The following is a 13,226-nucleotide window of genomic DNA, read 5'->3' as shown; positions in this document are numbered from 1 at the left end:
TCCCTGACCTCACAAATGCTCTACTGGATATACTGGGCTGAAATTCCCATAGAAACACTCCAAAGCCTTGTGGAAAGCCTCCCCACAAGAGAGGAAGCTGCTATAGCAGCAAAGTGGGGAACCAACTACAACTACATATTAATGTTTATGTATTTCGAATGCAATGTCATAAAAGTCCCATATTGTAGGTTTAACCATTAAAGAGGTATTTTTGCCGTGTTATATTTGTGTCTAATTTACTTTTTGGCCCAGTTTCACTACTTTATGAAGTGGCATGATATTAGAATATTCTCTTTCACTGTGCATTTTTATATCTACTGTTCTTTCATACTAGTGAGTTATTGCTAGATTCAGTCATTACTACAGTCTTTTTAAGTTTTGAAATACAAAAAGGCAAGATTAAAACAAGGCAGAAAACGTGCAGCTCCTAGGACTCAGTTTGTTCTCTCTGGCCTCTGTTTGTGTATATGCAGGCATGCAGTAGGGTCAGTGGGGTAGATGTGAAACTTTAAAACTTCACATATGCTTACCTGTCTTTTGTCATTTTCTGATCTGTCACTCTCATAATCATGTTTCATTTGAATCGTCACATTTTCATCTGTTGCAGATACATGCTGTGCCCTGGTTCCCTCTTACTATATTCTATGTAACAGCTTCTGCATAGTTATTATCATCATAAGGACCTCTATTAAAGCAGAATACTTTTGTATGTACTGATGGATAGCAACCACATTACAATGCATTCTGATAAAAATATATTTTTCTATACAGCTGCTAGAAGGCATATTTCTTCTGTGCAACATATGGAATGAACAGAGGCAAAAACCTTTTCTGCAGTGTTTTCTCATTCTCACCTTTTATTTTAAAAATCACATATTTTGAGGTGTCTTAAAATTTGATGAAATGCTAAATTAAGTACGAACACTTTTTACATTTTTGCTTTAATTTTAATTCAAAGATAATACACTAAGAAATTATAGTCCCTGTGCATGTGCATCAGACCTCCACTAATCATCTTTTCCTTAATTCCTAGACATCCGTTCAAGTCGGTGAAATTCAGATCAGCTTATTCTAATTATAGATCATTGCATTTGCTGTCTTCTAGAAAATTAGCATTTTATTACTGCTATCTTTCATGTGCCTTTATCTTCTTGTTCCTTTTTTGTTATCCTCTCACATAGAAGCCAGTATACTGATGCTTTAAAAAATATATTATATAGTGATGTAACAAATGGATTTTAAAGGGAATAGCTCCAACCATCAAATGCAATTTTTTGTTGAGAGGTACCTTTAACCTTGCACGGTACCCCCTCCCCTACAAATGAATGGGGCTTCAACTTAATCTCCCCATATACATTTGCCCCCTCCATGTATTATACATGCACGAGATGTGTTTGGCTGAACACTTCTCCTTGCATGTGATATACTTACTGTCAGGCCTGGACTGGGACAAAAAATAGGCCCGGGCATTTAAGCCTGAGCAGACCATTTTTGTTTATTTATTTATTGTTAAAGCCTACCCTTCACGTACCATCTTTGCATTTACTCATTCACACAAATCATTAACACATTCATTAATGCAGTCTCACAAATCATTCAAGCAATTGATCCACACATGAATTCACTAATTGTCATACGCATTCACACAATTCATCCACACATTTATTCATTCATTCTCATACGCATTCACACTACCCCCTCTCCCCATCTTATCTGCCCCTTCTCACTATGTACCCCCTCTTACTATCTATCCCCTCTCCCCATTTCTCACTATCTAACCCCCCTCTGCCCCTTCTCACTGCACCCTACTTACCTTGTTGCTGGAGCAAGCAGCAACTGCGAGCGGGCCCGCGGCAGGGCCGGATTGACTTAGGGGCTGATGGAGCTGCAGCTCCAGGCCCTTACCTTAAAATAGGCCCAGTCAGGACCGGGCTGACTGGGCCTACGCGGCCTCTATGGCCACATTAACGCAGGGCCCCTTAAGCCCGCCGCAACTGCGTCCGGGTCCGCCACTCTAAGGGGCCGGGAAGCCCCCACCAGGGCCAGCCTTAGGGGTCTGCGGCCGCACAGGGCTTAAATTAAAACATCGGGGGGGGGGTTTTAACTTTATTTAACATCCTCCACATACATAAAGTAAAAAAAAAACAAAATAACCCCGATGTTTTAATTTAAACCCTGTGCGGCCGCACACCCGAAAGAACGGCCCTGATGGGGGCTTCCCGGCCCCTTAGAGTGGCGGACCCGGTCGCAGTTGCGGTGGGCTTAAGGGGCAGGTGCCCCTTATGCCCTGCGTTAATGCGTCAGTAGAGGCCGCATAGGCCCAGTCAGTTCGGTCCTGACTGGGCCTGTTTTAAGGTAGGGGTCTGGAGCTGCAGCTCCATCAGCCCCTAAGTCAATCCGCCGCAAATGCCCGGTGTGCCCGATGGCCAGTCCGGGCCTGCTTACTGTCAGCTCTGGTGCTAGCTTGGTGAACTGCACGCATACATGAGAGGCACTCCCATTGCTTTCAATGGGAGCACTTTTCTGCCACTGATTGGCTGCTTACAAAAATTGTCACACTACAAAGTAGGCAGGAAGCCACAGCTCAATACCTGCAGCTTCTACCCAAGGTAAATGTTTTATTTATTTTAATTTTTAAAGCCTGTATACAGGGAAGGACTGGCAGCCACCAGCCTGGGGACAATCACAAGGCAACGGCATCCTTCTAGCCTAGCCTATTCCTCTGTTCATTACTTTTTTACACTTGCTTACATAATTTTATACACTCATATACCTATACACCGATCAGCCGTAACATTATGGCCACTGACAGATGAAGTGAATAACACTCATGATCTTGTTATCATGGCACCTGTCATAGGTGGGATATATCAGGCAGTAAGTGAACATCCTGACCTCAAAGCTGATGTGTTAGGAGCAGGAAAAATGCTTTTTATTCCTGATTAGAAAAAAAAGGAATGGCTATACAGTATACAGTATACAGTACTGCACAAAGTCAGGGATTTACAGTTAGGTGTATAATTAAACAATTATATAAACAGGTGCTAATGATCAATTTAATATGTAGGTTGAAACACAATCATTATCTGAAACAGAAACAGCTGCGAATGAACAACCAAACTCACTAAAAAAGGCAAGGTTGCTGAAATGTAAAGTCAAAGGTCATATTCCATAGCATTAGTTTCAATGGCATGGTGGATAACAATGGGCTTTTGTAAAACTAAACTCAAAACAAGACTGTACACAGACACCTATATCTATATATTTTAGTAATGCCACTTGTACATTAAAGGGAAAGTTTACTGTCCCTGACAGTCCCCTCTAAGGAAGAATGCATGTTAAAATTATTTTTGCATTCTTGAAGAATATAAACACACTCCTGATTCTTACCATATTCTTGTCAGTGGCAGGAAAGCAGCCTCAATGAAATCAATAGGAGCGCTTGCCACTCATGTTCACGGGTGTCTGAATAGATGCTCACCCACAGTGTTCACTAAGCCAGTGCTAGATCTGATTGACAAGAAGGAAGATAAATGGCCAAATGTGTAAGGGACATCTCCTAAAGTGTTATCATATGCATTAAAGACCATATGATGGCTGGGGTGTCCCTTCAATAGTGCCACAGGTTCCCTTTATAGTGTCTCACTAGAAGAGGACTCTCAGAAGCAAGCCAAAATTGCATTTTGTCCCATTGTACAGTGCTATGGAATTTGATGGCGCTATATAAAACAATAAATAATAATAATAATTTTGTGGAACCAGGGTAATACATTTTGATCAATCAGCAGGAATGCCATTTTTTGCCATATACATAGAACAGCATCGCAGAACTTCTCCACATTTGCACAACATAAACCTGACTAAGGTATACTTACAAATAAGTGGTGGATACATCAAATTAATAAGTCTTGTACAAACATTTACAATTGTATTTTTCATCCCTTCTTGTAGTTCGTTTACACCCAGAATGGAAAGCAGACGGATGGGATCTTCAGGGAGAACCATTACAAAGAGCACAAGTGTGAGTGGAGAGATATACAAGCTGGAGCACAATGATGGAAGCCAGTCAGATACAGCCGTTGGGACAGTTGGTACAGGGGGCAAGAAAAGGAGGTCAAGTTTGAGTGCCAAAGTAGTTGCCATGGTATCACGCAGAAGTAGAAGCACATCTCAGCTTAGCCAAACAGGTGAGTGGTACCTGCTTTTTGGTATTTTCCCCCTATAATGCATTATTTAAAAAAAGGCATTTTGGAATCTGCTCTTGTATCCTATCAAGCATGATGATCTAGTATTTATTTGGTTCTGCTGAATTCTAGTTTTGTATTATTTGAGAGCATATAGAATTTAAATAGGAGTCCTAAGGTTACCTTCAGAATGACTAAAGAGTTTTGTGTAGGGTAAACAAGAAACTTAGGCTGAGTAATTTTGATCATAATGATATTTAGATGTTGAAATAATATGGAATATTTTCCTAGTCATTATATTATTTATGATTACCTGGACTAAACCATAAAAATGATTTAAGACGTGCAACGCAAATGATTCTTGAGTATAGACCAATGATTTTACAAAGAATCCTCACCACTCAACATTTCAAATGGCCAACAGGCAGGAATTGACTAGGGGTAAAAAATCAGCCCTGGAACGTTACAATCTACGGGCAATAAATGACAAGCATGTGTCCACCTGCTGGATACTCATGGCTGCACACTACACTCTTACACTTTTGCTGCTTGCGGCCATGGGTATCTAGTTGGCCGCCGCACATTGAAGGACTGGATCAGCTGCATATGAGGTAAGAAAGGTATGTTCAAGATGCTATGGGGCACTTGCCCACTGGGACTTCCAAGCACCAAGACACTTTTTATTTTGTTTGGGGGTTTGGCTACAGGTAAAGGCAGGGGCGTACCTAGAGTATTTGGCACCCGGGGCGGATCCTGTAAGTGGCACCCCCCCCAAATGTAAAGACATCTACAAAATTATGTTGGCTAGAATATTTATTGCACCAATTTGTAAACTGTATGTCAACTGTAAACAACAAGAAATCTGAAAAAATAAATTAATAACTTATAAGTAAAATAAATATGTTTAAATAACATTTACTGAACATATAATAGTGCTTTCTTTAATAACCCCCCCCCCAAAAAACAACAAACACAACAAGTTTCTAAGAAGACCTAACAAATGAGTGACAAACATTACAAATTAAGTACTGGCTAAGCAGCTAAAGACACTATAAACTAAAAAAAAATCTGATATTATAATCAGGAGTCACCATAACATTGTTCTCTTTTCATTTAAGCATTTGCATATATAGTGGTGTTGCCATGTCGACTCATGATTATATATACACCATATGAACCAGACACTGACTGTGGTATAGCATGACACCTATCACTATATACTGAGCCAGGCAGTGACGGTGGTGCAGCTTAAGTAATTTCATTATATATTGAGGCAAACATTACAGTGAAACAGCATAACTCCTATCACTATACACTGAGCCAGATACTACAGTGGAACAGCATAACACCTATCACTATAACTGAGCCAGATATTGATGGTGGTACAGCATAACCGCTATCTTTATATACTGAGCTAGACACTTATAGTAGTACAACATAACTCTCATTATACACTGAGGCAGACATTGACAGTTGTGCAGCACAACTGCTATCATTATATACTGAGACACGCGCTGACAGTAGTACAACATAGCTGTTTCCATTATATACTGAGGCACGCGCTGACGGTGGTACAACATAACTGTTATTATATACTGAGGCCCACATTGCCGGCGATACAGGATAACACCTATCACTTTATACTGAGCACACATTGACGGTGGGGCAGCGTAATCCATATCACTATACATTGAGCCTGACATTTACAATAATGCAGCATAACCCATATCACTATATACAAAGCCATTGATGTGGTGTAGGCCTACCACTTCAGTGTCTGGCTTAGTATATAGTGGTAGGGGTTATGCTGCATTATTGTAAATGTCTAGATCGATGTATAGTGATAGGGATTATGTTGTACTGCCCTCAACTGCAGATCAGGGGAAGACTGTGAGAGTCAGTACAGCCTTCCCTTCTTCTGACTGCACCGTGACATTGGGAGGTCCTCTCCCCGTAATCATCCCCAAAGTCCATTTGTCCCCTACGTCACTAAACCACAACTCTCTTTTAACCCCTTAAGGACAATAGGGGTTATTACTCGTAGTATATTGTGGGACAATGGCTATTTTAACATTTTTCGGTGTTACTGTTTAGCTGTGATTTTCTTCTTTCTCATTTCATGCTCCCACACATATTATATATTGTTTTTTTCAGGACAAACAGGGCTTTCTTTAGATACCATTAATTTTATCATATCATCTAATTTACTATAAAAAAAATGATAAAATATGGGGATTTTTTGTTAAAAAATTACTTTTTCTCACTTTTTAAACAAAAAACTTTTGCTCATCTGCAAAAACGAATGAAAAAACCTGCTAAATAGATTCTACTATTTGTCCTGAGTTTAGAAATACCCAATGTTTTTATGTTTTTTTGCTTTTTTCTGCACGTTATGGGGCAATAAGTACAGGTAGCGTTTTGCTATTTCAAAACCTTTTTTTCCAAATCTGGTAATTCTTCCCCCCATGTGCCATTTCGGGTATCTTTGAAGCCGGCCAATGCAATTTACCCCATCAAGTCATATATTTTTAAAAACTAGACACCCCAAGGTATTTCACATGCTGGTAATTTAACCCTTTCCATGCACTAATTTTACCACCAGCCTTTGTGAAACTTTATGGTAGTAAATTTTTTTGTATTTTTTTCCACACACGTTGTACTTCAGTTATAAAATTATCGCTCCTGGTATATGTCCGTGTCAAACAACACCCCAATATGTGTTCAGTAACATCTCCTGAGCGCAGTGATACCCCACATGCATGGGTTTGTTGGGTTATTTGGGAGGTAAAAGGCCGCCTTTGTGAGGTGTGTATTTTTTGGCCATTTAGACATCTGATCCTACTGCCCCCATGTCCCATATTTGGGACACCTTTGAACCCGGCCAATTCAATTTATCCCATCCACTCATGCATTTTTTAATACGAGACACCCTATGGGCATTTGTAATGCCAATATTTTAACTCTTTCCATGCTGGAATTTTTGTAAAGATAAAGAATTTTAGGACTTGCTTATTAATTTTTTTTTTTTTTTTTTGGTGACAGTGGGGATTTTTATATGTTACCATATTATTTTTATTTTTTTAAACATTTTTTTAAATTTTTTTTTAAAATTTTTTTTAAATTTTTTTTTACTAATCACTCATTAGTGAGCTGGGCTCCATTGACCTTGCATGGTTGGATGCAGTACCTGCATTCAACCTGCAGGAGGAGCTCGAGAGTTCACAAGAGGGTCTGGATAGACCCTCTGAACTCAGATCTATTGTTAATGCCATCCTGTGAATGACGGCAACGTCATTCACAGGATGGCACTTGTGGTTGCTCTTCGGAGCAATCACAAGGTGATCGGGGGTCGGGGGCTAGTGTTGCTGATATGCCTCGATATCGAGGCATGTCAGTAACACCATTTATGCTTAGGAAGCGATTCAGATCGCTTCCTAAGCTGTTTTAGCCGGGCGCCGCCGCGATCTTTCATGATCGGTGCGGCGGCGGCCATTTTTCTTCCGGGGAGGGCTGCCGAGGGCTGCCCTCCCCGGATCCACGGTCAGCCTCACTTGGGAGGCTTCCGTGGATGCTGCAAAGCCGCCGATCGCGGCGAAAACGCCGCGATCGCGGCGATGCAGCTGTTTAACGGCAGCCCGTACATGTACGGGCATTGTCGTTAACCCGTTGCACGGCAACCCCGTACATGTACGTGGATTGTCGTTAAGGGGTTAATTACTCCCTGTAGTTCAGGTATAGATCAAATAAACAACACGTGCAACTGAATAAGACATAAATATCCTGTATTTACAGGTATACATAAATAATGTATGGAAACATAGCATTGCAGGTATAAATCAACAGAACACACAAACCCAGCATTGCAGGTATAGAACAACTGGAAATCACTCAGCACTGAAGGTATAGATCAAATAAACAACACATGGAAACAGCACCCCAGGTATTGATCAACTGAATAAGACATACAAATCCTGTATTTGCTGGTAAACATAAATAATGTATAGAAACATAGCATAGCAGATACAGACCAACACATTAACACACAAACCCAGCTTTGCAGGTATTGATCAATTGGAATTCACATAAAAAACTCAGCATTAAAGTTATAGATAAAACACCCTAAATTACAGGCATAGATCACAGATTGCGCACCCCAAAGCCAGCGTCCACATTGCCCACATAGAACCTGACCAGCACCCTGCGGTGGGGGTGCAAGGCCTCGGTCTCCCAGCTCTGCCACTGTATGGAACAGCATAGAGTGATGGGAGTTATGATGTACTTTAGAGCATAATTATAATGAAAAAGACATTGGAAATGGTACAGCATAACACCCATCACTCTCACACATTTACCAATCAACACTTACCAATCCACAGATTCCACACATACCAATCCACAGATTCCACACATACCAATCCACACATATACCAATCCACACATATACCAATCCACACATATACCAATCCACAGATTCCACACATACCAATCCACACATTCCACACATATACCAATCCACACATTCCACACATATACCAATCCACACATATACCAATCCACACATATATACCAATCCACAGATTCCACACATACCAATCCACACATTCCACACATATACCAATCCACACATTCCACACATATACCAATCCACTCTCACTGTCACTGTCACTCAGTCTTAATGAATGATTTCCTACCTTCTTTTCTACCTCTTTTCTTCTTACAGCAGTCTTTTCTTTTTACAGCAGTCTTCCTCTTCGCTCCTCTTCTTCTGTCTTCTTCCGGGTCAGAGGGCACTGTGGGCGCGGCTTCAGTGCCGCCGGGGTTTGTTGTCAGATCCCGGCGGCACTGAAGCCGCGCCCACAGTGCCCTCTGCACAGCAGCAGTTGCCGCGCGGATCGCAAGGGAGCAGAATCGGAGGTCTTTAACAGACCTCCGGCTCCCTTGAGTGATTTTAAGCCGGTTCAAGGGAACCGGCTTAAAATCACTCAAGGGAGCCGGAGGTCTGTTAAAGACCTCCGATACCGCTCTCTTGCGAGCCTGCTCCTCCAGCGGCGGACATTACTGTCCGTCTCTGGAGGGGTGCCGGGTGCCGGCAAGTTGGCACCCCCCTGATGAGCGGCACCCGGTGCGGACCGCCCCCCCCGCCCCCCGCTAGGTACGCTACTGGGTAAAGGGTAAGGCTTTGCTAAGAACTTGTATTACTCCTTGGAGCTATTTATGTAACTGTGTATGACAGAAGAATAGTAAATTCATAGTTAATGTAAGAAGGTTTCATGTGACTGGCAAAATGATGCTTTATGCAAGGTCATCTTTCATGAGATCACTGCATTTCTAAAGTCTGTTTAGTAAATGCACCCCTTTTAGTGTATCTCAGTGGCAAAACCTACAAGTTACATATGAATTAAGTTTTAACAGTTGATAAAAATAGTAACACTTATCCAAATCATCAAAGTAAAATCGTTGTGCAACAGGTCCTGTGGTAATGCATTTGCTCAAGTGAAGATGAAAACTCTTTTTTTTCAAGAGAACATTAACAAAATGAGGTCACTGAATTTCTGTAAATAGAGTTCCACTGGCTTCTGATTATGTAAGTTTCAGTTCAAACGTCTTAAAAGCCTGGTATCTCCTTGCCCAAAGCAAATCCAAGTATATTGGAGGAAGAGAATAGTTCAGGCTTTAAGTAACCCTCCTTTTTCGATCACTTAAAAGCACTGAACTAGTTGAGTACATAGCAGAATTCTCCTTACAGTTAAAGAGATAAGTATAAGGTAAGAAACGACCTCTTTCAGCTACATTTCCTTCTTTATTCTGTTAAGCCAAAAGTCATTTTTTAATAATTTGTGGTGTACATTTTTCATTTTATTTTATCAAATTTAACTGTTTTTAATTATTTACATCCTCAGTTTCTATGTTCATATATTATGACATCTTAACCTGTGTGGAAAGTAGCCCTACTTTCTTATGATATGGTTAAGGTTTTTTTGTAATATCATTTAAGAATGAATTGCGTATTTTCTTGCTTTTGGCATAAGGTTCGCTACAATTATTATGGATACTATTGTAAATATTTAAGCAGTTTTGCTTTTAATTAGGAGGAAACTCAAAGGATTGTAGAAGTACAATAATAATGTACCGTATATTGTTCTGTCAAGCATAATTGTTTCATTTGTTTTACTCCTGGTTCCCCTTACATTTTAGTGTTATTTTTCTGCTATTGCTAGGTGTTATTCTTTAAGCAACTTGGACTTCTTAACTTAAGTAATATGTATTCCTAGTAGACCTAACAAGGAGCCCAGATATCTGGCTACAATGCTGATCTTCATTTGAAGATGTAAACAGAGATAAAGCGGTGCATTGGTGATGTTTGTAGGTCCATTTTAATAAATATTTGTCTCCATGTGTTTACTTATTCTGTTGTGATATAATTTAGATGTTGAGGAAGGGTGAAGGCTTCTTATCCCACAGTGGTTGTCTACAGTCAATAACTCCCTCAAAATAAAGTTCCATAATGTTTTCTAGTGGGGGGCAGATTCTCCCTACATTGTGCGACTGTATTCCAGTTCCATATGATTAGGAGACTCCAATAAGGTAACACCACACAATTAATGTTGTCTCATTATCCGCACTTCAGTTTCCCAATTCTTATTCGACAGCATTGAGTATCAAGACTTCTGGCAAAAAAGACCACATCATTTTGCTTGCTCTATTACCTCTCCCCCATTCCCTTACTTTACAGTGACTTTTCGCGTTGAGTGCACAGACATAAGACACACTCATTGCTACAGCAGTCAGGTGAAAGAAATATGTGCCATCAAAGGTGTAAATGTGTCTTGATGCTCCATTGTAGCTTTCTCCTTCATAGTAGACTAACACAGACAGCTGCCATCATTTAAATTAAAGGAGTTACTTAGATTTGTTTCTGTACAGTTTGCTTAGACCACCAAATAATTTTTCACTAATTCATTTTATTTCTAATGCTATATGTGTGTTGCAGTGGTTACTATTTAAGGAAAGGTGCTTTGCTAGTATAGGTGATGAGGAATGACCCAGTATAAACTTAGCCCCATAAAACATTGATTGAACAAGATTTCCATAATTAAAAAAAAATATTTATTAGTATTTGTTTTAATAGTAATATAATAAAACATGTAAGTACCGTTGTGTGAAAATTTGTATATCATGTCTAGAGATGGACTACGCCTTGGCTAGGAGGCTTAATTTTTTTTGTACTTTCTAAAGTGTAAAGTCTATCTATCTATCTATCTATCTATCTATCTATCTATCTATCTATCTATCTATCTATCTATCTATCTATCTATCTGTCAGTCTATCTATCTATCCACCCCTTATTAACGTCTGCTAAGTCACACATTACATCTTGTTGTTTTGGATTAATATAAGTGTGTAGTTAATTAGGCACCATATGTGCCCTGCCTGCAGTGTTTGCTCCTGAGACTCTGGGAAGCAGTGTTTCCATTTCTTTATTATTTTAGTGAAAGCAATGCATGCAATTTCTGCAAGCTGAACTATCTGTGAAATAGGTTCTGACTGCAGTTTTATCTCGCTGTGGATATTATACTGCATGGTTATTATGTGTAATTTACGGATGTGCTGTTCATGTGTATGTTCTTTGAAACTGTTTATTAAGGACTTTAGTACTTGCGTATTTAGGATTCCACTGTTCTCACTCCACATCAAAACTATTGCTATAAATAGCACTTGTGTTCTGGGATACGTACGCTGGTCCTGCTGATTTTAAAGGAAAAACTATACCGGAAACAATTTTGCCATGTATGTAGGAAGTATGTACACGTTACTCATATAATCCCATTATACCCCTCAGTTATCTCCTGGTTATGGGGACACTTCAATAGCTCTAAGAATTGCATCAAGTTTTAATAAGAACAAAAAGAACAAGAGCATTCACAGATGCTTTACTATTGCTTATCCATACAATACCCACAGTTTACAAGTCGCCAGGGAACATTGCTTGAGTTACATGGTAATATATCAATATATGTTACAGATTAACAGCGCCATTTTTTAGTCTCTTTAAAATTTGCTTTTTGGCAGACATTGCCAGAAAAAGGAATATTGAAAGTGGGAAGCATATTATAATACAATAATTAAGTTGAAATTCCCCGCTAGTGTTCATGGTCATTTGAGGGAAGGATGGAATGGAGTGGTTGCTATTTCCTAAGGGCAATTTAAAAGAATTAAGGAAGAAAGCATAAGTCATTATGGAGGAAATGTAAATACTTTAGATGGCGTAAAATGAAGCACCTTTTATGAAGCTACTATGGCTCAGACCTCGCAATGACACTTTTACAGTGAATTATCTGTGTTTTAATTATATTTATACAAATGGACTTGTGTAATACCGATAATAATATGTGTTTTGTGGTATTAGTGGGGGCAATTCCATTGTTTTCAGATCTATTGCAAAATAATGGAAGCTCTGCTACTATCTACTAAATGCATTTTTAAAGACAAGCATTACATTTTTATTAATATATGTTCCTCTATTTATTTTGCATTTTGTACTTAAGCTATAAATAAACTGTACATTGTTTCCTACATATCTTTTTTTATTAATAATTTATAGAAAACCTGTTTTTGGTAGGAGACTAGCTTTTTAAATATCACCAATCATCAATCTTTATTGATATGGGGGACTAAAACCTAATAGGAATTCACTGACTACACCAAGGAGGTAATGCAAGGTTTGTCACCCACAGGGAGTGAAGAATACATTCCAATTCTAAATGCCGCTCCCATGTCAATATTGGGTACTGCTGGATCTGGTCTGATAGCAGTAGACCTGACGGTAATCTCTTGGTGAAGAAGCGGCACCATCACCAGAATTTCAGCAACCATCAGTAAATTCACATGTCAGACTGGGAGATTTCCTAGGTGTGATAGTAACATCAGGTTTTACATATACATTAATGATAGAGTAAAATCTCTGAGTATGATCCTTCAAATTCTTGTTAGTAGATAGGAGCTATATTTGTTGTTGTTTTAGGATACAACACACAATCAAAA

The 13,226-nt window shown here is 39.4% G+C and overlaps 1 protein-coding gene across 1 annotated transcript in view; it reads left to right on the top strand.

The window, feature by feature from the left end:
- Positions 1–13,226, top strand: part of RIMS1 (regulating synaptic membrane exocytosis 1) — a 157,603-nt gene that overhangs the window by 122,101 nt on the left and 22,276 nt on the right. The window contains exon 26 of the mRNA XM_053461071.1: positions 3,952–4,187. Coding sequence (XP_053317046.1) covers positions 3,952–4,187 — 236 coding nt within the window. The remainder of the gene's footprint in view (positions 1–3,951; positions 4,188–13,226) is intronic.

This window comes from Spea bombifrons, chromosome 3, assembly GCF_027358695.1.
Source record: "Spea bombifrons isolate aSpeBom1 chromosome 3, aSpeBom1.2.pri, whole genome shotgun sequence".
Lineage (NCBI taxonomy): Eukaryota > Metazoa > Chordata > Amphibia > Anura > Pelobatidae > Spea > Spea bombifrons.
Note: the sequence above shows the minus strand (reverse complement) of the source record. Positions and strands in the feature narration are given on the sequence as shown.